Raw genomic sequence first — 26,372 nt, 5'->3', positions numbered from 1 at the left:
CATTGTTTACCCTCCGCGGAGCCTGCTGTATAGTCTATCCTGACATATCCACTGCCACCATTGTTTACCCTCCGCGGAGCCTGCTGTATAGTCTATCCTGATCTGTCCCCCGCCCCCATTGTTTACCCTCCGCGTAGCCTGCTGTATAGTCTATCCTAACATATCCACTGCCACCATTGTTAACCCTCCGCGGAGCCTGCTGTATAGTCTATCCTGACATATCCACTGCCACCATTGTTTACCCTCCGCGTAGCCTGCTGTATAGTCTATCCTGACATATCCACTGCCACCATTGTTTACCCTCCGCGTAGCCTGCTGTATAGTCTATCCTGACATATCCACTGCCACCATTGTTTACCCTCCGCGTAGCCTGCTGTATAGTCTATCCTAACATATCCACTGCCACCATTGTTTACCCTCCGCGTAGCCTGCTGTATAGTCTATCCTGACATATCCACTGCCACCATTGTTAACCCTCCGCGGAGCCTGCTGTATAGTCTATCCTAACATATCCACTGCCACCATTGTTTACCCTCCGCGGAGCCTGCTGTATAGTCTATCCTGACATATCCACTGCCACCATTGTTTACCCTCCGCGTAGCCTGCTGTATAGTCTATCCTGACATATCCACTGCCACCATTGTTTACCCTCCGCGTAGCCTGCTGTATAGTCTATCCTGACATATCCACTGCCACCATTGTTTACCCTCCGCGGAGCCTGCTGTATAGTCTATCCTGACATATCCACTGCCACCATTGTTTACCCTCCGCGTAGCCTGCTGTATAGTCTATCCTAACATATCCACTGCCACCATTGTTTACCCTCCGCGTAGCCTGCTGTATAGTCTATCCTGACATATCCACTGCCACCATTGTTTACCCTCCGCGGAGCCTGCTGTATAGTCTATCCTGACATATCCACTGCCACCATTGTTTACCCTCCGCGGAGCCTGCTGTATAGTCTATCCTGACATATCCACTGCCACCATTGTTTACCCTCCGCGGAGCCTGCTGTATAGTCTATCCTGACATATCCACTGCCACCATTGTTTACCCTCCGCGGAGCCTGCAGTATAGTCTATCCTGACATATCCACTGCCACCATTGTTTACCCTCCGCGGAGCCTGCTGTATAGTCTATCCTGACATATCCACTGCCACCATTGTTTACCCTCCGCGGAGCCTGCTGTATAGTCTATCCTGACATATCCACTGCCACCATTGTTTACCCTCCGCGGAGCCTGCTGTATAGTCTATCCTGACATATCCACTGCCACCATTGTTTACCCTCCGCGGAGCCTGCTGTATAGTCTATCCTGACATATCCACTGCCACCATTGTTTACCCTCCGCGGAGCCTGCAGTATAGTCTATCCTGACATATCCACTGCCACCATTGTTTACCCTCCGCGGAGCCTGCAGTATAGTCTATCCTGACATATCCACTGCCACCATTGTTTACCCTCCGCGGAGTCTGCTGTATAGTCTATCCTGACATATCCACTGCCACCATTGTTTACCCTCCGCGGAGCCTGCAGTAATGATGTGTCCCTACCTGTACCTGCTCGGGTCATTACCCCGACCCCGCCTCAATAGCCTCCAAAAAGTCTTCTTGAGACAATGTTATATTGCACTTTTCAACTGATAACGTCAGCTGACATAATTCCTCCACATTAAAACATACACACGAAGAGTGCTAATCTGTAATCCCCGAGATGTGCACAATTTATATATCCAGGTGTTCAAGACATTCTTAAGAATGATACTGATACCGTTTTCAAAATGATACGCCTTCAGTTTGATAATCAGGAATTATTATAAAAAGAAACACACACACCACCAACAAGCAATCAAACTCTGGGTCTGCTATCATATAGGAACGCCCAGCCTATAATGCTTACGACAGGATTAGCCTACGAAGCCTGCTGTCTAGACCAGGTAGACCTGTCTAATGAACCCCTATTGTTCACGGCTGGATTAAACACAGCCTACAAAGCCCGCTCTATGGTGAAAGCACACCAATGGAGCCTGCTATGCATGATTGGAAAACGAAAACGGCGGTATCCACTTGATTTGCACACACGGAACTGTCAACATAGTCTGTTGACTCAAAAACAAAACAGTGAGATCGGCAGCGCTTTGGGCTCAGGCCCAAGAGGTCCTGGGTTCGAAACCAGCCATGTCACCGATCCTGTGCCCTTGGGAAAGTATTTGGTATGACTCTGCCAAGTCCAGTACAAACCTACTCTGCCATCTTCCAGCCAAAAGTAAGTGTGGAACTGGCGTGCACACTGGGAGTCTCTGGGGCTGCAACAAGTAGTGATACTGCCACGGGGGTGATGGGTCACCTTGCACTTGGGGGAGAGGGCCCAGAACCAGCTTCCATGGGGGTCATGGGTCATCACCATGGTAACCAAAGGTACACTTTGGCATCAGTTCAGACGCTTACATTTGGGGGAGAGGGTCCAGAACCAGGTCAATTTAGCAGGCCACTTGGAATCACAGTGTCGGAGGAGGGGGAGATTTTCGTGGCCGACATGAAAAATCACAGAGTCCAAGTCTTCACCCTGCAAAGCAGGCTTGTCCGCCACTTCCCAACAGTAGTACAAGAGTGTAGGACGCGGGAGGAGAAGGAGTGGAACAAGATGTGCCCACACAACGTAAACATGGACGGGGAGGGGACCCTGTGGGTGGCGGGGAATACAGAGTCTTCTGAGCTTGCTGTACGGTATGACAAACAGGGTAGGGTGCTGGGTACGATTGAGCTCACGCAGACAGAACAGATTATAGCAATTGCCGTGGACACGAAGAGGAACCACATCCTCATTCCACAAATCACAGGGGAGAGGCCCATCTTACATGGTGAAGTTCTGGTGTTCAGGCCATGTAGGACAATTGTGAGAACTGTGGGTCTGGAGAAGGGGATGAAGGACCCAGGTAACATCACTGTGGACGGGGAGGGTAACATGCTTGTGTCAGACTGTGAGAATGACTGTGTCTATGTTTACGCTCAAGACGGACAGTTTCTGTTCAAGTTTGGAGGTGAGGGAAGTGGTGAAGGTCAGCTGCTAGGGCCCATGGGCATCTGTACGGACAAAGCAGGTAACATCATCGTGGCAGACAGAGGAAACAGCCGTTTAGAGATGTTTGACAAGACAGGCAAATTCCTCAAACACATTTATTTAGATATAGAAAGTCCATGGGGTATTGCCATGGCACCACAGGGGCAGTTGGTGATCACTGATTTTGACAACCATACAGTCACTATTGTTCGAAACATTTAGTTTGCCATAGCAATAGCCTTAGACCTAGCAATAGGAATGATCAATAAAATCTACGTGAAAGAAAATGTTATCGTCAACTTTCTTTTGTCTTACAAGTCAGACGTACAATATTCATTGACCTAGAATAGATTATACGTATACATGTATATGCACATATAGATGTGTATGGTTCTTTCCATTGTTACATGTATATGATTGTTACTAGTGACCTGTACTTAGCCCAGTGGGACAAACATGTGCAATAAAGGTCTTCATTCAATCATTCACTGTTAACTCACTTGTAATAACTATCACGTAATAAAACACGTGTACAACAGTCTGTGTTAGCTTGCACTCACAGATTCAGCACAACATCTTCGGAAAAGTACGGGAGTCTTCTTGATTTTTTTAAGCATAATATTAATAACACAAAACAACAATATTACGTTGCATTGATTGCGTTATTTGGCAATAGCAAGGAAGCTGTACACAATCAGAAAAAGCAACAGAAAAATGAGAACAGGCGGTTAGAAAAGAAAGTATAAGTACACGCGGTTGAAAATTCGTTTCAAAGGGCACTTTCTGGGGCGCGCACTACGCAATATGTGCTATTGTCGATATGTCTGCCTCATCTTTATTGTCTACCTTCCCCGTGTGATCTGCTGTAATGATTTATCCCTACCTGATAGTACCCGGGCCTCTTTAACTACGTCGTTAACAAATAAAGATTGCGACCTCTAAGTGCCGCACAGTGCCCGCAATGCAGACTATTGTTGATATGATAATGACCCTATGCCCCCACCCTATTTTTCACCATCCCCATGTGACCTGCAGTAAAGATCAGTCCTTATCCGTATCTGCCGGGCCAAGGTCCCAAGTCTGAAGCGTAAACAGCAGTCATTGCCTTTTAATCTTGCCATCTCTAAATCTATATTGCTTTCTGACTTCGATCTAGTCTGATTTCGGCAAATGTCTGCAAATAGTGGTGACATGACAACATTGACAAAGCGGTATATGTAACATTTGGACCTATGCCCGATATCAGATAAAAGCACAACGTAACAAATTTGGTTAGATGAGAGCACCGACATGAACACTACCTGCGAGCCCTCCCATGTAGTCTGATGCTAACTTACTCCTTTCCCGTACAGCAAATTGTTGGCGTGCCCCTCTGCTCTCCTTTATTGCACTTCCTTTATTATTTTTTTCTCACGTGACCAGATCCCATTGCATTGCTAATGAACAAAGGCGATTGCATATAGAGGGATAGTTAAAAAAAGGGTGGTACCCATCGCTGTGTCAATAACCCTTGCAAATTGGCGTGCCACACAACTTTGTCCAATCATTACAACAGGGGGCAGTCCACTAGTAATGGTGTGTGCTCAGCTACCCACTGAGTGCTTAAGCAGAGAAAGCAGCAGGTACCATTTCTAAAGTCTTATCATGACTAGGTCGGGGATCGATCTCACGACCTACCCGAACCGAACGTGAGGCAAACACTACACCCTCTAGGCCATTGAACCGGGTAGAGGGATAGTCAAAGAAGTTATTTGTACGCAACGTAGCCAACGTTTCGGCAGACATAGATCTGATACCTTTTCATGGCAATACTTCATGATGGAGTCCGTTTAGTTAGATTTATCACGAATACACAAATGACCGTTATAGACCAATGATGTTTTGAATTCATCCTGGTTCCGAGCTTGCATTTATGCTGTCACAATACAAGACCTTTGAAACGCCGCTTTGTCCACTTTGACCCATGTATATTGCACAACCGTGGATCAAACACGTTATCACATGGACTTTGAATTGGGGCGGGACTGCCACATCTACAGGTAGTTACAAACATGGCCGCTGTACCGTCAAGTTTAGGAACACAGTTCGGTCAAGAACTGACCTGCAGCATCTGCCTGGAGCTGTTCACTAAGCCCAAGGTGCTGCCATGTGGACACACCTTCTGTCAGGACTGTCTACAGGACCATGCAAGTAGGCGAGTGCCCTTCCAGTGCCCAAATTGTCGCCAGCAATTCAGGCTACCGCTCCAAGGGGTCGCAGGGTTACCCGACAGCCATATTGTAGCAAACTTGTGTGAGAGGCTTCAAACTCAGGCAACGCTGTCAAAAGAAACAAGTGAGCAACCCCAGTCTGGAAACAGATGCAGTTTTCACCCCTCTGAGGAAGTCAGGCTTTACTGTAAACAGTGCAAAGTTCCGATTTGTCATGAGTGTTTTGAAGAAAGCCATGATGAACATCCTACGATGAGCCTTCGAAGAGCCATACAACAGCATAGAGGTCCAGTCCAGGCCTTGATCACTGAGGGAAGGGGTATCTTGGACACCTACTGTGGCTTCATTCGAGGGCTGAGAGAAGAAGAAAAAAGCCTGGACGATCAGAAACAACAGACGGACAGCAATATCATGAAGGGCTACCGACAAGCATGTAACCAAATCTACCAGCAGCTGACCGAGGAAAAAGACCGTTTGTTGTCTGAAGTTGAGGCAAAACACAGACAAAACAAGGAAGTCGTACAGAGCCAAAGAGATGATGTTTTGATTGATGTTGCTGAACTGTCTTCTGCCTGTGATGGAGCAGAACAGGGCATGGCTAGAGAAGACAAGGGGTTTTTCAGTCGTGAATCCAAACTAGACGAGGTTGTTGGGAAGTTCAGAGAAAAAACAGGGCCAAATCTGATCCAAACCCACCCAGCCGTCTTCGAGCCTACAGAGAAATTTACTTGTACACTTGGAAAGGTAACTGTTGGTGCAGCAACAATTGGTGCAGCTGCAATGGTGATGGGTCATCACCATAGTAACCAACGCGGTACAGTGGCGCCAAAACAGAGGCTGACATTCGGTGGAGAGGGTTTGGAACCAGGCCAGTTTAGCACGCCCTTTGGAGTTGCAGTGTCAGAAGAGGGGGAGATCTTCGTGGCAGATCTTCAGAATTTCAGAATCCAAGTCTTCACCCTGCAGGGAACATTTGTCAGACAGTTCCCTACAGCTGTGCCTGGGAAACACATGATACTCCCATATGATGTGGCTCTGGACGGGAAGGGGAACCTGTGGGTGTTGGGTCGCACAGCCATAGAGTCTGTTGAGTTTGCTGTGCAGTACGACAAACAGGGTAGGGTGCTGAGGAAGTTTAAACTAAAGGCGATTAAATCAGCACAGCCTAAAGGAGTCGCCGTGGACACCAGGAGGAACCACATCCTCATTACAGACATGACAGGAGACGATGAGGACAGTGACAATGACAATGATGAGGATGCTGACAATGAGGACAACTCACACAGTGAAATTTTGGTGTTCATGCCAGATGGGACACTTGTGAGAACTGTGGGTCAGCAGCAGGGAATGAAGCAACCGTGGTTCATTACTGTAGATGGGGAAGGGAACATTCTTGTGTCAGACTATGGCAACAACTGTGTCTGTGTGTGCAACGAGGACGGACAGTTTCTGTTCCAGTTTGGAGGCGAGGGAAGTGGTGAAGGTCAGCTGAAGGGTCCCTGTGGCATCTGTACAGACAGGGCAGGTAACATCATCGTGGCAGACGCAGATAACAGCCGTGTTGAGATGTTTGACAAGACAGGAAAATTCCTCAAACACATCACTACAGACATGACAGGTCCTTGCGCTGTAGCCATGACACCACAGGGGCAGCTGGTGGTCACTGATGATAACGACCATACAGTCACTATTGTCAGCATCTAGTTTCACGCGTAGCGATGGCCAGTACAATCCGTGAGAAGGCAATACTACCCATATATTCTTACAAGTCCGAATTCTTCACCTGTAACTAATACATAATCCGTGGACAAAAATGAACGCATTTTGCTGAATCTTTGCTCCATGTGTCTATGTTAATTATCAACACTTGCATACATGAAATACTTATCAATTCAGAAAACAAAACCATAGTATGTCCAGGAGAGACAACACACAAACCGGAAGGAAAGCCGCCAGGCCCATTATACCTTCGTGTTCTCAACCCCTATCCACATACCAAATATCATTACAATCATGAATGTAAGTTCATCTGTGACGGTAGTCAACATTATGTTACAATTTTAAGACTTTATATCCGTACAAAAAATAAAGCGCTTACCAGCAAGCTTTCGATCAGTCCTCTGATCCTTATCAAGTTGAAATGACCCAAAGCCTAAGTCACACATCCGGAACGGAAGTGGACTCTGATGTTGGTGGAATCTGATGTAAATGGCCTCTTTCACTCCCCTGTTAGGAATGAAGTATCTTCACCCTGTCAAAATCCACGGAGCGTCCCGGTGATTCTATATGAATGTGTTGCGACACCTCCGAGTTTACTGAACTGGGTCGTCTATGCTCCAAGAACCTGGTACTGAGAGCGCGGCTAGTTTCACCTACGTAGGATTCCTGACAAGGGCCACGAATATTTTGTCCTTGGCAAGGAATGTGATATATGATACCACAGCTGCATTCCCTTCAAGAACACCACGTAGTTTCATGGCACACGTGTTAGTCTCTCAGAGAGTAAAATCTTCTTCATTTGCCTCCTCATTTACACTACGACTTATAACGATTTGGAACAAACTTCCCGTTGAAATCAGAGGGCTGGGAGCTACTGCCACAAGCCCGGCTGATGTGACTGTATTCAAACGAAAACTCTCCTCATTTATGCAAAACAGTTTCCGACAAACCTTCAGCTTACAGCAGGCTTGCACGTGGTCATTGCCATGCGGTTGTGCCACTTGCCTTGCTACAAGGCCACGCTAATTTGTCCTATCTAATGACTGTTCTATAGATTTGATTTTATAATGTATGTGTCTTGTCAAGATGATTTACCCTGATTTGAGCTTTACGTTAATTAACGCTATTTGTTCCTATTTTGTATTTTTGTGTATTATTATTATTGTATGATTTCGGTATGGCGGCTTTAAAAAGGTGTCTTCTGACACCTGTTCTGCCATATACTCCATTGTCTATGTATGTGGAGAATCTCAATGAATAAACTTGTTTGCCTTTGCTGTTTTGTAAAAAAAAACAACAGGACTGTCAATCGTGATCCTGGTGGTGCCAACAGGGGGTTTGTCATACTCCCGTACGTAAAAGATCTGTCACAGGAGAATCTTCAACACGCATGGAGTCAAAACCTACTCTAAACCCACCAACACCCTGAGACAGTATACCTTGTTGCCCCTTAGGACAAAACACCAAAAGCTACTTACTTTACTTTGGTCGAGCTCCCGCTCGAGCCAAGCTTGAAAGTCTTCTCCACTCCTCCCTGTCTTTCATCAAGGACTTCAAGACGTTCACAGCAAACAGACGTCCCGACCAACATCCCGAACACGACCGCCGGTCCTACTAAACTTAGTGGTCCGGTCCACCCTGTGTCGTTCCATACCTGGTCCGCCCATCCGCTCAATGGATACGTCAACGTGCTGACATATAGAGAGGTGAGTCTGTCTGCCACCGTCCGACACAGCTTTTGGTTGAACTGATAGATTTTGGCGACGCCCTAAGGGCTAGCCTAACAGTATAGTGGTTTTATACGGTTTTATAAACAATACCGTCGCCGTAACAATAATCTTTATACCCCTGTCACATTTGGCGAAAATCGATCGGACGACGATTCTGCGGCAATCGCCCGAGGCTCGTTTACAATAATAACTTTATAATAACTATATTGCACAACAATTGTACAAGGTACAAAGTATAGCTTATATGTGACAGAGACGGTTTTCAGGTGAAAAATACGCGCAATCCTCTGTCGATCTAAAATATGGCCGATCTTCCATCGATAGGCCCGAAGATCGTGGATAATGTGACAGGGGTATAACCACACTTATTACATGCTTGAAAAAAGCATGTACTGTTTCTGGTAGGGATCTTTGTGATTCCGGACCGATATCTCTAGAACCTCTGGATGGATTGCGATTTCCTTTGCTATGGGGATAGAGTGTGTGACCTATTGTGCTATTAAGTAGATTAGAAGTTTGCTGTTGTTTTGTGGTTCGTTTTTAAAAAAATATTTACACCCCTTTTCCTGATATGGAGTGATCTGGCCTCATTCCCTCTGTCTCAACCTCCTTGGGGACAGCTAGCAGCTGTAACATGTGTTTTGAGTTTTCAGTAGCATGGGACTGTGTGGAAGGGTCGTTTCCAGTGCTATATCTCCAGAACAGAACGTGTGATTGTGATGATATTTACCTCCATGAAAAATGGAGGTATAGTTTTTGGTGTGTCTGTGTGTGTGTCTGTTTGTGTTTCCACATATTTGTGGTCAGCATAACTTTAGAACCTGTTGATAGATTGTAATGATATTTGGTATTTGGGTAGGTGTTTGGAAGACGAAGGTCAAAGTCAATTTTGGATCCCCTGGTGTGTGACCTTGGTACTGCAACAGAACTTGGATTTTTGTATCTTTTGACATGGATATGCTATGGTCTTGATTTTTGGTGGCACATAGCTTGTGGTGTAAGGAAGAAGTGTTGTATGTTTGGGCCCTCTAGCAGCTTGCTCTAGAACTGCTGGGGCATTCTGGTCAAAATCTTCCAAGGAGCAAAAAAGAGCAACTGTGACCATCGCTGTCACCTCTGTATGGTGTGAACCATTATATACACATTGAGATACAATGTATGTGCCAGGTGCAGGTGTAACAATAGGAAATAAAAATGAAATGGTGAGGACACCAGAAAGGTGTAGTTTTGGATCTCACTGTTTACCATAGGTAGATATATAACTTAAGAACAATGATGGAATAATTTTGCCAAACGTCAAACCATATCAACCCCCACAACACACCATACGCACCATCACAAAACAAAATATTTCAAGCAGGTTTGAGTTTTCAGACTCTTGTTTGTGATTAGTTTTGGTACAGACTTTTGGTCACGTTTTGGATCGCATTGAGAAGTAGGTTACAATAGTCTATCATTGTTGTTGCTTTACAATGTCTAATCTAAATGTGACATCACTTTACGCTTAAGACCGTATTTGAAGTAATGAGTAATGCAGCGACACCTAGCTGCTGTTCGAAGAATAACATGTGACCAGTGTTGCCCTGCTCGTGTAAATACTGTATACGGTTGTGATTATTATTGCTTTTCAACGAGTACTTTTTGTTATAACATAGAAAGAGTTATCAATAGATAGAGCTCACACTAGTCACTACCATAGACTATGAAAATAAGTATTTTACTATTTCCGCAAACGTTCGATGCGTTCGTGTTACGGTAATAGTGTTTATGGAATTTCGTACATCACACAAATACCATGTACTGAGCAACCGGTTCCCCAGTTATGCTAGAAAAGGCCAGAGGACTGGTTGAAAGAATGTCGGGTTACAGGTTGTTTCGCAACAATGTCAGTTCGCAACCGTCAGTTCGCACCAAGACAAGTCTTTTCACGACAAGGTACAAGTCGTTTCGCAACATTTCAATGCACAGGTAGGAGTATAATTATCTTAGCATACGATTTCTGATAAATACTATTAGGCAATCAAGATTAATAACATTGAAATGTTGTGAAACGACTTGTACCTTGTTGCGAACTGACGGTTGCGAACTGACATTGTTGCGAAACCTGATACCATATTTTGTTGTGCTTGGTTTACATCGTTTTCTTCAGACACTGAGTCTTCGCTGCGGTGTGTGCGCCTTGGTGTCCACTTCTGGACACGTCCTGAATTGCGCGGCCGGAGCAGAGATTGACCAGGCCGAATGTGTTATCCGCATGAACCATTCCCCTGTTGACGGCTTTGAAAAACATGTCGGAACAAGAACCACTGTCCGGGTAGCAACGCATACGAGTTTTAAGGACGCCTTCCAAGAAATCACGCAAATCATTTCGCAAGCAAACCGGTCTAAACTGGTAGTATGGGGTCCAGACGGTACCATGAGGGCAGACGGAAAGGGGCAGACGTACAATAAGTTATCCAAGCTTGCTAATGACTCCAAGGACGTGGAGTTTTACATGCTGACATCAAGGAGGATGGACTATTCTCACCAACCGTTTGACAATGAAACCGGAGTTCAAAGGCGAGTAACCCTCTGATGAGGAGTTTCATGATTCTAAATACGCATTAGCGGCGAAATGCATTATTGGTAATATGTCAAAGGTGAAGACCCTTTTACTTGAAAACAGATGTTGTCTAGACTGATATCGGTGGATGAATTTTATTATGCTGAAATCCAGGAGAATCCGGAATTCCCCTAGGAAAGAATGGAATTCCAATCCTAGGAGAGATTTGAATTTATTCTATCAAGCACATTAAAATATGATTTAGATTACTCACTGTACAATCGTACTTCAGTCTATTAACTGAAGTTCAAATTTTCATTTCCTGAGATTTATCATCTTTATAACACTATGATAATTAAGGGTTAATGACCCGGTTAAGCTATAAGGTGTATACGGTGCCATAATTTATGGTCGATTCCTATAACCGCCGATTGAACGACCTACTGTATATGGCCTCCTTCGGTCAATATTGACCATGGTAAAATCCTAATTGATATCAGCTCTACAGCGTCGACTGTGGCTAAACAGTCCTATACGGGAATGACAGTCTCTGCCACATAGGGCACATCTGTAAGCTGACTCAGGTCTGTTGCAGAGTTCTTTTCGCAGGGTCCGCTTTTCTTCAGCCATGCGCATAAGTCTGGTTTCTCCTGATTTTAGCTGCCTGGACAGTGTGCATCTCCAGCTGGATCTGTCATCTGCAAGGTCCTCCTAGTGTTCTGTGTCAATAGACCTACTGTAACATTATATACAATCACAGCCGACGTTTTGGTGTGACTGTCTGTCACCTTCCTCAGGGCAATATGGCCGATTCTACTCCGTACTGCAGCTAGGTGTCGCTGCTAACAATGAGGTCCCAAACGTTAAGCTGCAGGATGGAATAGAGCCATTCGGTGTTACCCTGAGGAAGATGACCAAGATGCTGTGATTGTAACGCCAGGGTAACCTATATCCGTTGTTCAGGAAAACGGCATTTTGAGGTATCAAGTCGACGGAAGGTGGCTTCAAAATGCAACATTTTGAAAATATCATTTGTGTTTCAATTTGAAAACGCCATCCGTCGACATGATATATCCCTAAATACCCCGTTTTTAAAAACAGCGGATATAGGTTACCCCGCGGATAAATTAAAGGTGAACTAGCGTTACATACAAATTGCTTGTGAATAGAGAACCCTGTCCAAGACAAGATATCACCGTCATTATCTTAATTTTTTTGTTGTTGTTGTTTGGTTGGTTGACTTCAGACGCGTCCGGGATGGCTTCATCTGGCTCAGCACAGGCTGGTTCACGATGGTGCTCGCGACAGAGATGTGTGATCATATCAAAGTATACGGGATGAGCGGTGCAGAAAACTGCAGGTAAGGCGGCTTTTTAATTGTGTTTGATTCTAAATACATATAGATTTCAGACATAGTATCCCATAGATCTCATACAATACATAGGAACAGTTGGTTCCATTTTAGGCCGGGACACGGACCCCCGTTTTACGTCCCTTCCGAAAGACGAAAGCAATCCCTTACAACATGTTCGAGCCATATGAATTCTATATTATAATTTTTTACCATCCTTATAGGTATGATAAGATATTACCGTCATAAACTAAGGCTTAGGTCACATTTCCCAACCGGGCAGCTTTCGGGAGCGAAAAGAATGATATTAAAGGCATAAAAATATACAATATGTCAACGTAATGGACATACATGTAATTTGTATATATTTCTAGGTATACAATTTAATTTTGTTTCTTTAAACATCCCGGTCGGGCCCCGGTTAGGAATTACCTAAGCCAAAGCAGGTCAGTGTGCTGACCAAAATTGCGATAGGGATCGTCTCAAACTTTGCAACCGTTGGATGTCCCATGTGCTGAAGCATTGGCGTACGAGCGGTTTTGTGGCAATAATTACTGAATTAAAACTGATGTACAAATGATTTGAAATTAGAAAAAAAAAACATCATTAAAATGACATTGAAGTGGTAAAAGGACATTCATTTGTGATTATTTGCGCAACAGAGGTAAGATGTTACAAAGCATATGAATTACGCCGTGCCGTATGATAAAACGTCGCAACTCTTCAGGTGACAAATGGCGCCAATTTGCGACTCGCATATCTACAGTCTTAATTGCCTCCAATGATTTTCTTTAAATAAAACCGAAAACATTGTTGTTGGCTGCAGGGACTCAACTAACCGCCAGGCGGCGTACCATTACTTCAATGACAACATCAAACACGCGGGGACAGAGTGCGAAGAGTACAATGGGATGGAGAAGAAAGCAAAGGACGCACATCGCTTCTACGCAGAAAAGAAAGTGTATGAAAAGTGGTCAAAATACCACAAAATAACATTCAACTGTCCTTCTTGGAAACCTAAGAGATAACTCCTGTTATACCCACTTTCCAATATACCCTCCTCACATTAGGCGCGATTCGATCGGAAGACTAGTTTACGATCTCTAAATGACATTTTCGTGAGTAAGACGTCCGGTGTTCTCACGATCATCTTGCGATTTTTAGGGATCGCCGGCAATTTTCAGGAGTCTTACGATGGTCGCGGTGCAGCGAAACATGTTCTTAACATAAGCGACAAGTTGCAGGAGATCTCCGAGATCGCAGAGCTCGTTACCGAGTCGCAGATCGTGCGTGCAAATCGTGCGTACCTCGCAAGGGTATCGGTCAATAGTCTTGCGTCAATCCAACGATTGAAGACCGATAGGCGAGCACAGACATAGTTATTAATCATCGAACGCAAATCGGATGGCGAACGCCCGTTAGTCGGGCGACGTTCACCCGACTTCCGATTGTTTACAAATATTGAATTTCTGGGAATGTGAGGGTAATTCTAACATTGTGGCCCCTGTGGCAGTATGTAGGCTGGCTTTGTGACACACTTTCCTTTCTTGTGTCATTTCTATTATGCCCGCGCATTCCATTCATTGGTTAAAAAGATTCCGACAGCAAAATAAACAACATTTATTGATCTCTTGCCTTTTTTGAGGAACGTTTTGTATTCCCTTGTCCGCGTGCAAGAGGTCATGGGAGGTTCATTATCATAGATTTATTCACCGTCGATCGCACGAGGCTCGCTTATATGTGAGGGGAACAGGTTTTGGGCGAAAAATACGCAAGACCATCTTAAGATCTTAAAATCAGCCGACCTTCCTGCGATCGCGAAGTACGTCCGAAGATCGTATATAATGTGAGGCGGGTAATAGGACGGCGCGCGGCGAGGTCTCTGCGACCTAAAATTTGACATATCGCTCAACGAAATGTATAGAAAAGAAACGAATCTTTTTACTATTTCTGTGTTTTATTGTCTTCTCAGCCATACTTGTACGTTTTGTATGATATACCCGGTGTGAAAGCGAAGGCTACACATATCCTATTTAGGTCGCAGCGAGAGCGCAGCGCGATCGCCATCTAGTGGAAAGGGGGCCCCCGGGGCCTTACAATAGGTGAGCTTTTGTTGTTTTGTTGACACCATATGAAAATTAACACCTGGCATGGAGTTCTAGATCCTGTGACAAGCATTGGTGGAATTTTTCATTCCTCTTTGAGCGCATCGTCCGCGGAGGGACAGACTTCCGGCCGGAAATCCTGAACAGAGACATGTGTATTGTTCAAAATAATAACAGGGTATCATACGTCTATTCATCCATGAACGGTTCCGCCATGGGGCCTGTATCGGAAATTTCAAGCATATCTCCCAGTCAGGGACAGTGAAACGAACGCTTGATTAAAGGTACACTATGCAACATTTGGGCATTCTTGAGAACAGAATATCATTCTCATTGACCTAGGCTAGGTAGGAGAACAAACAAGATATTCGTCTTTAAAATTACTCCTATAAAGATATTTCATTTTATTATAATAGCATATAGTTATTACCTTAGTCTTTTAGAAGGTTGTTAACAAGCTGAGGTCACATTCAATTCAAAACTACAAGAAATCTTGGATAAAAAGGATGATAATTTAACGCTAGTTAACCGCGGGGTAACCTATATCCGTTGTTTCTTTAAAATGAGTATTAAATTATATCATCAAGTTAACGAATGGTGCACATAGTTTCAAACTGCAATATTTGAAGAATAACATGGTGTATTGCAATTTGAAACTACCGTCCATCGACCTTCTATTTCCCAAAACCCTGTTAAAAAACACAACGGATATAGGTTACCGCGCGGATAAAGGTGAAGTAGCGTTAAAGGGATTATGGGAAACTGTCCTGCTGCGCTAAAATTATTCAGCCATATATGGGCATGTTTCCTTCACCCACCCCCACCCCCCACACGTGTAGCGAAAATCGATCGGACGACGAGTCTGCGAGCTCTAAATTATGAGGAGGCATGACCCTGACGGGAGGGGGGGACTCTGCCATTTCTTCGTCGGCATCAGGGTCATGCCTCCTCGTAATCTAGAGCTCGCAGTCTCGTCGTCCGATCGATTTCCGCTACATGTGAGGGGGGTATTTGGACGATCACGGTCTGTTGTTGTAGCTTCTCTTCCGGAATATAGGTATGCGCTGCTATGCGATTGAATAACTTACTATGCAAAGAAATGTATTTGTTTTTGTATTGTCCAAATCTTACATAGTAAAGCTTTTAATAAACCATCCAACGCTTAGAGATTACACTAACTTTATTAATTACATTCCTGGCACCTTTTCTTTAATTTTTTCTTTCTTTATTTCTATTTAATCGCACTTAAAAAACGGTACTTATATCCCAATGGGTACTTGTATCCGTCACCACTACCTTGCTAATACTCAATGACGTGTACTGAGTACTGAGTGGGTATCTATATCCGTCTGGTCACGACCTTGCTTATACTCGATGTCGTGTACTGAGTGTGTACCTATATCCGTCACCCCCTTGCTTATACTCGATGACCTGTACTGAGTGGGTACCTATATCCGTCACCCCCTTGCTTATACTCGATGACTTGTACTGAGTGGGTACCTATATACGTCACGACTACAATGCTAAAACTCGATGACATATGCTGATTCTGTACGTATACATATATATATATATATATATATATTCGTCGACCCCTTGCTAATAGTCGATGACGTGTACCGAGGGGGTACCTATATCCGTCACCGCTACATTGTTAATACTCGATGGCGTGTACTGAGTACTGATTGGTTACCTATATCCGTCACCCCCTTACTAATACTCGATGACGTGTACCTAGTGGGTACCTATGTACGTCATCACTACCTTGCTGATACTTCATAACGCGTGTTGAGTACGGAGTGGGTACCTATATACGACATCGCCTTGCTAATACTCCATGACGTGTACCGAGTGGGTACCTATATCCGTCACCACTACCTTGCCGTCCCGAGAAGCGTACAAGGCATGGGGTTCCTTAAGTCCGTCACCTTCCGTCGCCACATTCTTTAGAAAAACTCCACTTCCGTCAAACAATGCCACGCGTTTGTTTCCGGAGTCTGCCACCAGGATCCTCCCTTCCGGGTCCACGCAGAGGCCCTTCGGTTGGTCGAGCTGGCCGTCTGCGTTACCATAGCAACCGAACTGCAGTTTCAGTTTCCCGCGCAAGTCGAACACCTTGATGACGTTTTCGGGCCACAGCGAGACCAGAATGTCGCCATTTTGTTCGTTGATGCACATTTTCTCCACGGGAGAAAAATCACTCGCGCGGAAGTGGAAGATCTCCTGGGCCTGGTCGTCAAGGACGTGGACGTTCGAACTGATCGCTATGGCAACCGTGCCGTGCCTTAGCAACGCCGCGTCGGCGATCTCGCCTGCGAGGGTGATGCTCACGTTCTTTTTTATGTTTCCTTGGTGATCGAACTCTATGAAAAAGTTCTGTGATAGCGATGAGCAGCGCTGTAGAAGCGTGTCGACGTTACTCGGCATGTAGGCAGTCCCGACCCAGCAGAGAGTAGAGCTCTTAAACAGAGTGATCCCACCCGTCACTCTGGTTGCCGCGTGACCGTTCAGATCCAGCTCGAACCTTCGGAGCAGATTGCGCCCCGGCCCGAAGACATGCACGCGTCCGCATCGGTACATATCGAGCACGTATGTATCCCCGTTCTTCGACACAACAACACTGAACGGGTGATAGAACTTGACCTCTCCGACCCCTCCTCGAAGAAGTTGCGCATGCGTCGTCCTGGCCAAGTTGCCGTTGCTCCTGTCCTCGGTTTCATCCCGCGCAGGCGCAGTAGTCTTGGGTTGTTCGGACCCGTACAAAATGGCGGAAATCTCTCTCACTTTGGCGCGTTCCGTTACCATGATGTCGTTCGTCTGTAAAAATTAAAAGAAAACAACATATTTTTGAATCTTTTATTCACAACCGTTTTTACATTTCCATCGACGTTTCGGTGACCGAATGTCACCTTCCTCTGGGCAATACTGGCGGGTTCACGTTGCACTGCAGCATAGGTATTGCTGATTCCAGAATGTTACAAAGTTAATGTATCTACATAATGGATTGCTTTATCCAACACCTATCTATAGCTGCAGTGCAATGTGAATCAGTTGATGTGAACCAGTGTGAACTACTGAGGAGGGTGACAACAGTCACCGAAACGTCGGTGGAAAGAAAGCAGGTGTTGTGTAAAAGAATCTCTTAATTCAGGTACGTTACGATGAAACAATTGAGGGAAGTGATCCATTCTGTACTTAAATGAGGACACTTGCCTGGTTGATGAGGTCAGCTAGTAGCTTTTTACACCGCTGCAGTCCGCCGTAGTCGTACAGCTCAGCCGCTCGACGTGAAAACTGCAAATAGATCAGCAAACATTAGAGACATCCCTGAACAGAGACGGGGGCGCCACAAACTATCTCCTATATCTGACCGGCTGCTCAATGAGTGACGTGTGAGCAATCTACATAAGTATCTTCATTTAAGTGGTGGATCTATCCAATTATAGGTGGTATAAGTTTGCATTGTAATTATGACATGTGACCTAGTACAAATGTATCTAAAAGTTCTTGGTTTGAACTAGTGTTGTTCTCATTCAGTGACATGACTGTCTACTATTGGAATAAAGTGACACCAAAGACTTTAGGTCCGATCCCTTGTATTGGCTGTCCCATTTGAAAAATATTTGCACGTATTTTTTCATGAATTTTACCGACACAGATTAACTGGCAACTCAAGATCAAGAGCAGGATACATCGATACAGATTTTTCCTTTTTGATGCTCCTCTAATAATGCCACGTTTAATATGAGATACAGAATGATTGACATGTTGTCTTTGAATTACCTTGAATGCTTTTAACAGCCGATTCAACATGGCGTCCGCCCAGTCGATTCTCTGTCTCTCCGTTTCCGCTTCCTCATCCGGGGTCTCTGGCTGTTCTATCTTGTTCTTTCCCTCCCGTCGGGACTCGAACTCATGTAGAACCATCTTCAGTTCCCCTGCAATCTGTTGGGCAATCTCCAAACATTTCCTCAACTGTAAAAAATGGATAATTACAGAGAATGGTTGTTTTAGGGTAGGTCTACCATCCATCCGGGGCCGATACCGACTTCAAAACACCTTTGACCAGATGTCTACGTCACACTACCGTAAGATCACGTGTCTTCAGAAATCGGTTCAGTCGACCTGAAGAAGACCGAATGACTGGTCGAAAATGTACAGTTTGGATCCTCATACAGTGCGCGGGCATGGTAGAAGAGCATTGCATTATAGTCATGCTGAACAATTTTTATTTATTTCTTAAAACAATCAAACAATAAAAAAAGATTTTACCTCCTGTCGCACCTCGCTTAGCACCCTCTCCAGCCGTTCCAGCGCATGCCCGTTGTGCTCCGAGAAGAGACACTCCCCACACACGGGCACGTGACAGTCCTGACAAAAATGGCGGCACTGCTCGCCTGGGTGGAGCTTGCACCGGTTGCCTTGGAGACGGCCTTTGACATCCGGGTTCTCGCTATCTCGTTCTGTGTAAAGGAATGTGTGATGTATATCTAGTATTAGAAATGTAGAATGCGTGCTACATTTTCTTGTTTGTACCTTTTGGTTCCAATAACGCACATAAAATTTTGCTACCTGCTACTGTTGCTAATGCCTTTCAACACCACACTGCTATCACTGTTATAGCTTCTCTCTATAGTATATATGTGAAGGGGCAGGATGCTTGAATATGTTCATGTTGGAGTTTTGACAGGAGTACAGAAAACCAGGGCACAGTCAAGACCAACGATGTATTTGCCTATCAGAGCAATACATAGAAATCTTCTTGACGATTCAGCAACGACAAAGCTTTTAGGACAATTTTAACAGGTGAACGGTAGAATTAAAGGCATACTCGTTATTTAGGGTTGTTATCCGCTATTTTAAGGGCGCGGTAATAGAAGTTAGAGCCCATACCTCTCCTTCCAATTCCTTTAACCTCTCCTTAAAGGAATGAGGAAAGTCCTGGAAGTCACCACTGCACGAAAACTCTAATTTCCAGGTGTTTCAAGGGACTTACACACCTGTGAAATGTTCTGTGTCCTGGCTGTGTACATGACTTTCCTGGTTCGGCGTGTAATGTCCCTGTTTTTTTCTTACATACCTGGACACGCGCTTCTACAGGAATTTCTAGATGTGTAGACCACACTGTACAGTGCCTTTCCCAATGACACACCGTCTAGTCAGAGATACCAAGAATAGAACCACTGAACTCTCGAAGTCGCACCTCATAGCCAAATCTCTTCTCCATTTGACACATTTGACAGAAGCTGACACACAAGTCTTCAAAGAATGTTTAAGAAAAAGTGACGTACCTGCTATGACGTCACGTAGGTTGGTGACCCAGAAATTTCCCGGCAGCCCCCGCACGCCGGACGTGGAGTCCAGTTCGGCCACTCTCCGGCAGTTCGGACAGTAAATGAACCTTCTTCTACCAGCGTACGTCTCAAGACAGGCCTGTAGAAACAGAAACAAATCTTAGATAAACCTTCTTCTCCCAGCGTACGTCTCAAGACACGGCTGTAGGAAGAGGAACAAAACTTAGATAAATCTCCTTCTCCCCGCGTACGTCTCAAGACACGGCTGTAGGAAGAGAAACAAATCTTAGATAAACCTTCTTCTCCCAGCATACGTCTCAAGACACGCCTGTAGGAAGAGAAACAAATCTTACACGGGCACTTTAAGGCCTGTGACAATTTTGGTCGAACATGAAATTCGAACCACTGCGTGACCTTAGGTAACCCCGCCGGGCCGGAGCGTTTTTAGAACGGTCCAATGTCAGTATCTAATGTTACATTGCGAAAACAGGAACTTACGATGTATGGGTTACACTAACTACTTTTTAAGACTTATTAATATTGAGTGTTAAAGATATTGATCTAGTATTTATCAAATATCGACATAACTAGAAGCGGTTAACAAAAGGGCACCCCCGCGAGAGCTGCAAGTGGTACAGTCCGAACATGGGTTCCGACCTCCCGGGGTGTGGAGTGGCGGGAAAACAGCGAGGCGCTCATACTTCAAGTAAACAGCAAAATAATGCTATAAATCGATAAATCTAGCCCAAAATAATAGTATGGCAGTTGACTGATGCCTTATAAGGCTAACTGCTTGCGAAATTTCGCATTGATACAACAGCGATTTAACAGATACAGACATAAAACATTCATATTTTACCATCGGTTTATGTTACGTACAGTCAAACATGTCTTACTTGGACGCAGTTCTTGTAGGGTAAGTAGTGTTTCGTCGGCCCCTGCCCACATCAGGGCACCAGTTTTATTACGAGTTTTGGGCAGATTTAGGTTCATTAAGCCTTAGACCTTCAAAAATCAAGTGGGTCTTCTTGCAATATCTTTGATTTCCGTGGCTGTATAGATATTTGTACGAAAAATACCAAAAAATTGTCAAAAAATTCTGTTTTTGCCCCAAAATTGAGCCTTACCTAGGTATAGCGGCAAGATCCCCAGGCATATTAGATATCACAGAGATATAATCTATTACTCCAGAAAATATGACTCAGTTAGACAATCATTTCATAGTGGGCACAGACCCATTTTAATAGCATCCCTATTTTTTACCAAAAAATGTTTTTTTAAACCCAAAATATTGAGGATCCACAATTTTCTTGTCATCATATTTTGAATATGGGTGAATTACGTTAACTGGCCAAAAATTGTTGAAAACAGATGGTTACATCAAAAGTTATGGCCATATAACTGCTCGACTGAGAATCTACGGGTGTCACATGCCTTAAACTGCCTGTGATCTTAGATAAGCCTTCTTCTCCCAGCGTACGTCTCAAGACACACCTGTAGGAAGAGAAACAAATCTTAGATAAACCTCCTTCTCCCAGCGTACGTCTCAAGACACGCCTGTAGGAACAGAACACCCCACGGAAACAAATCTTAGATAAACCTCCTTCTCCCAGCGTACGTCTCAAGACACACCTGTAGGAAGAGAAACAAATCTTAGATAAACCTTCTTCTCCCAGCGTACGTCTCAAGACACACCTGTAGGAAGAGAAACAAATCTAAGATAAACCTTCTTCTCCCAGCGTACGTCTCAAGACACGCCTGTAGGAAGAGAAACAAAACTTTGATAAATCTTCTTCTCCCAGCGTACGTCTCAAGACACGCCTGTAGGAAGAGAAACAAATCTTAGATAAACCTTCTTCTCCCAGCGTACGTCTCAAGACACGCCTGTAGGAAGGGAAACAAATCTTACATAAACCTCCTTCAGGGGCAGGGAGACCACGGAGAGAGTACGTTACTGAGAACCAGCTCTAGAATAAAGTACAACTCATCCCAATGAATTTCACTCTGTCATGATGTGCAGTGGGTACAATGTTTCACGTAATGAGTTATTCACATTCCTCGAATCAAGTACAACAGATTTTAAGAGACTCAATGCTACAGACAGATTTGATTATATATTAAGATGTAACAACTCCCACAATGCTAAAATAGTTAAATATATAAAAGACTGCTTTGCGAAACCCATAATTAGCCCCACTCGATTGTAGTACAATATCAATGATTTAGACTAGCTCTTATTGTTCTAGAAATTAGGATGTCAAATTTCACTCTATATTTATAATCTGCATATGTACTATGTTTAATATTTGTTTTAGCAATCAGGATGATAAATTTGTTTCTTCCTTTTTTGCCATACATTGTACCGTGTACGATCGTTGCGCAATAAAGTTCTTCTTCTCACAATGTTCGTTCTTGACTCAGTCTGGTGGCAGACCCGCTTTCTGCACCTGTGTCTAATTTGTTCAGGTGCATGCACAGCTCTAATCAGACCATAACCCACCTGACAGAAGGTGTGTGCGCATGGCAGGATTTTCGGCAGGGTGAAGTGGTCCAGACAGATCCCGCATACCAGGAACTCCTGTCCGCGCATGCGCTGATGGGCAGCATTGCTCCCTCCTGCGGCCGCCATCTTTATTTGATCAACAGGGGAAAACATCAGCCAATCATCAAATGACTTATCAATCAATCATTATGAGGGTTTTCCATTGGTTAACGTTGTAAATGAGTAAACCTTCCTTGAATGAAATGTATTTTGTCGTATAGTTCCTTTGCGCAATCAAAGGCTGACTGACAGTCTTACTTAGCCAAAGTGAATATTAATTCCTTTTTCGACGTCAATCTGCTTCTTAATCATACCTTTTTATTATACTTTTTTGTAGGAAGAAGAGATAAACCTTTGTTTACATTACGTCGATAAACATTAGACAAGAAAACTGCTGTTCAACAGATCGTGCACAAGGTAGTATCACTGCGGGGTTCGGACTGTTGTGTTATTTTCGTCGATTTTGATAATCTTCATATTGCGCAAGACGTAAAAGTATGACTTAGAAGTAACAAAATGCACAAAACGTAAGAAAATTCATTCGTTCTGTATCTCTGAAATTCGTTTAGCTAGCAATCTTTCGATCCTCGCAGTGCCGCACCGGTGCCCCAAGTGCAGTGAGATACCACCTTCAGAGTAACTGACGAAAGGAAATGAATGCTATCTGAAACTCCTGGCCGTCTTCAAAATCTATCCGATTCTTTGTGTAACTGCTATTTGGCGTATCATATTTGCATTATCTAACATTGACAACACGAATTTTGTTTGATAGTACTTACAGAAAGCCTGGGTGCGCCAACCTTCCAGTGTGTGATGATTTTGATCAAAAGTTTTGATAACCTGGTATTAACTAGCTTAACCTTGCAACCCTGACCCCTTTTTGCGCCCGCAGCTACAGAAAAGCCTAAGTATTTAAACAAAGACTCAGGATCCCCTGGGCTATGGACTGTTTTTAACAAAGAAACAACCGTCAGAAACAAATACGTTTTGTGTGTGTGTGTGTGGTGGTTGGGGTGGGGGGTGGGGGGTGAAGAGTGGTGGTTTTTACAACAATGCAACATAACTTTAACATAATAACGTAGCTTTAACAAACACATACAAAAATGTATGGTGGAGTAGTACCACTACAGAAAGACGCACGTGTCATGCATACATAAATACGCCTGGTTGTGTCCATTGCAACAAATGTGACTTGGCTCTGGTGACATTCAGTCGGTCAAACGCCCAATAGACTCAAAGAATCTCAGAGAAATAGCCACAGTATAGAGTTTGTGGTCCTGCAACATCAAAATCTCTTAAACGTTTCTTCGTTTTCGCATCACTAATTGTTTAAAGCCGTATCGTTTTTCACACCAAAAAAAAAAAGAAGAAAAACATGTGTATGTCAAAGTTCCGGTGGTCTTTATGTAGAGGTAGTCACTAGTGCAGGTTTGACTGCATATCATTAGTCAGGTCGTCCGTATGCAGATGAGGTCAATATCACAGGTCTATATCCATCCATATAGCCAGGTGGTCCTTATATAGTTATGGTTACTGTTACAAGTTTAACTGTATATCAATGGCCAGGTGGTCCTTACCTGTATGTAGAGGCGGTCATCAGTACATGTTTGAACGTATGTTTAAGTATTTTACCCCCCATGGCTCGTGTTTTGTAGTCAGGTGAAAATGAGTACCTGTCCATTACGCTTCGTTAGCCAATCGTTTACAGTTAAAGGCGGCCTGTTTAAGATGAAGTGACGCGAAAACGATGAACCCTTTAAGAGCAGAGCATGTGGCGTCGCGGAAATCCTATAATTATATATCTAACTGACTCCAAATGTCACTGGCATGTGTATGGTAGGGCAGGTAGAATTTCAAGCTGTGCAATTTCTGTTGACTATTTACCATTTACCAATTTGAAGCATTGTGAATTCGCTACTCACAACCAATCGGGCTGAAACAGCCACTGTACGCACACATACACACACGCATAAATTACATACATACAGACATACACAGAGAGGGACACTTCACACACGCACACACACACACTGAGACACACACACACACTAAACACACGCATACACACACAAAGGGACACACACATACATACATATACACACAAGCACACTAGACATTTGCATAATCACACAGGGAGACGCACATACATACATACATACAAATACACACACACACACACAAACACACAAGCAATTACATACACACACAGAGGGACCCACACATACATACATACGCAAACGCAAACACACACCCACCACACACATGCATACACACGCAGGGAGACACACACACATACATACAAACACACACAAACACAACACACACACAAACACATATCTATACACACATACACCCACACAAACAGGCGGATATACATGTAAGGTTAAAAGTGAACACACAAAAGTTTCGTATTGGGAATAGCATTTCTTTCAAAAGCACGACTGCACGTCTCACTTTAAGGATTCAAGTATTTTAAACCTTTTCAGATTTTCTTAGATGCCAAGATAATCACAAACGTGGAGTTATTGTGCACTCTAACATATTTCCCTGCATATCTTCACTACCCATCCTAAAACTACTACCGTCTTAAAAAGAACCTTAGCATCTTGAGACCTCACCCACCTTGTTTAGGACACTTCTTTAAGGAAACGGTCTCGCCAGGAAAGCTTGAGACGTCGGAGTTTCTGTGTATATTGTTGAAAGTGTGGACATAACCACACCGCGTCCTAAACCTGCACGCCTAGGGGTGGTGTGGTGAACTCAGGCGTCCCCCTTTTCATACTCCACAAAACTGGTGCGGCAACTTTTGGTTTGGAATAATCCATTCTAGTCTTGTTGAAGGGGCGATTAGGATCTTGTTGACGAGGGTTAAAACGGGTTTGAATCACAAAGGGAACTTTTATCATTTCTTAACGATTGCTCAGGATATAACGTATAAATAGAGACTTCTCCAACAATTATATCTCTCCATCCATGAATTAGCCTACTCTACCAGAGACTATATAACTATGTAGTATATATTCTTGTATATGATTATTTGTGTTGCAATTTCCAATCTATGCACCGTCCAATATCAACACTGTAATGATTATGAGTTACCACACTAAGATAACAAACAAGTGTCTTTAATACCTTTTACCTTTACGATAAGTGATATGGAACTGTCATATGCATAGCCAATACAACATGGCAAGTTTTGAGAGTGCGCCGATACTATGCAACAGGCGACGACTATGCAACGGCCCCAAACTGAAGAAAAAAAGCGCCCAACATAGAAAACCTTCAACACCCCTCCTACAAAATGGCACGGTCCAAGCGACGCCTGATGCATAAATCCAGCTTCACGGTCGGCTTACCAAGGTCAAGCGTCTGGTTATCGTCAGGTAAGGGCGTTGCCATGGTGACAAACGTTGCCAAGGCGACGAGTAATACCCTACCCTTGACTTTTACTGACACTATGGCTTTAGACACTAAATTTTATTAGTAGTAATGGATTATGAGAACTTAGACAAAGTATTGCATGCCATGATATTGTGTAGTGAACTATATGCTGACCTGGTCCTAAGTACTAGTTGATAATGCATGTATGTTTTAAGTAGTATACAGCTTTCGTTAGGAAAAAAAGGTTTAAACGTTGTAAATCGAGAAATTTGATTTCTTTGATATTGCCCATGCGCCAGATTTGAAAGGATGGATAAATGAGAGTGTTAAGATGCGTTTCAAAAGAGACTCCTAGCAGCTGTATGTAAAACTGCAACGAGTATATAATATTGGCCGACCCTCCATCAATTTTCTTCGGGTCATATAGTTTCGATTGTA

At 43.9% G+C, this 26,372-nt stretch overlaps 2 protein-coding genes across 2 annotated transcripts in view; both read right to left on the bottom strand.

Moving 5' to 3' along the window:
* Window positions 1-26,372, bottom strand: part of LOC118411113 — a 96,415-nt gene that overhangs the window by 44,334 nt on the left and 25,709 nt on the right. The gene's annotated exons all lie outside the window — the stretch shown is intronic.
* Window positions 16,310-25,285, bottom strand: LOC118412633 (tripartite motif-containing protein 3-like). Its single transcript, XM_035815625.1, has 7 exons — window positions 25,176-25,285; window positions 22,512-22,640; window positions 20,009-20,150; window positions 18,990-19,180; window positions 18,501-18,692; window positions 17,931-18,011; window positions 16,310-17,534 (listed from the first exon to the last, which is right to left on the bottom strand). The coding sequence occupies exons 2-7, from the start codon at window positions 22,638-22,640 to the stop codon at window positions 16,545-16,547; spliced, it is 1,725 nt and encodes a 574-aa protein (XP_035671518.1). The 5' UTR covers window positions 25,176-25,285; the 3' UTR covers window positions 16,310-16,544.

This window comes from Branchiostoma floridae, chromosome 3 (assembly GCF_000003815.2).
Source record: "Branchiostoma floridae strain S238N-H82 chromosome 3, Bfl_VNyyK, whole genome shotgun sequence".
Classification (NCBI taxonomy): domain Eukaryota; kingdom Metazoa; phylum Chordata; class Leptocardii; order Amphioxiformes; family Branchiostomatidae; genus Branchiostoma; species Branchiostoma floridae.
The sequence above is the reverse complement of the archived record's forward strand: the minus strand, read 5'-3'. Positions and strand labels throughout refer to the sequence as shown.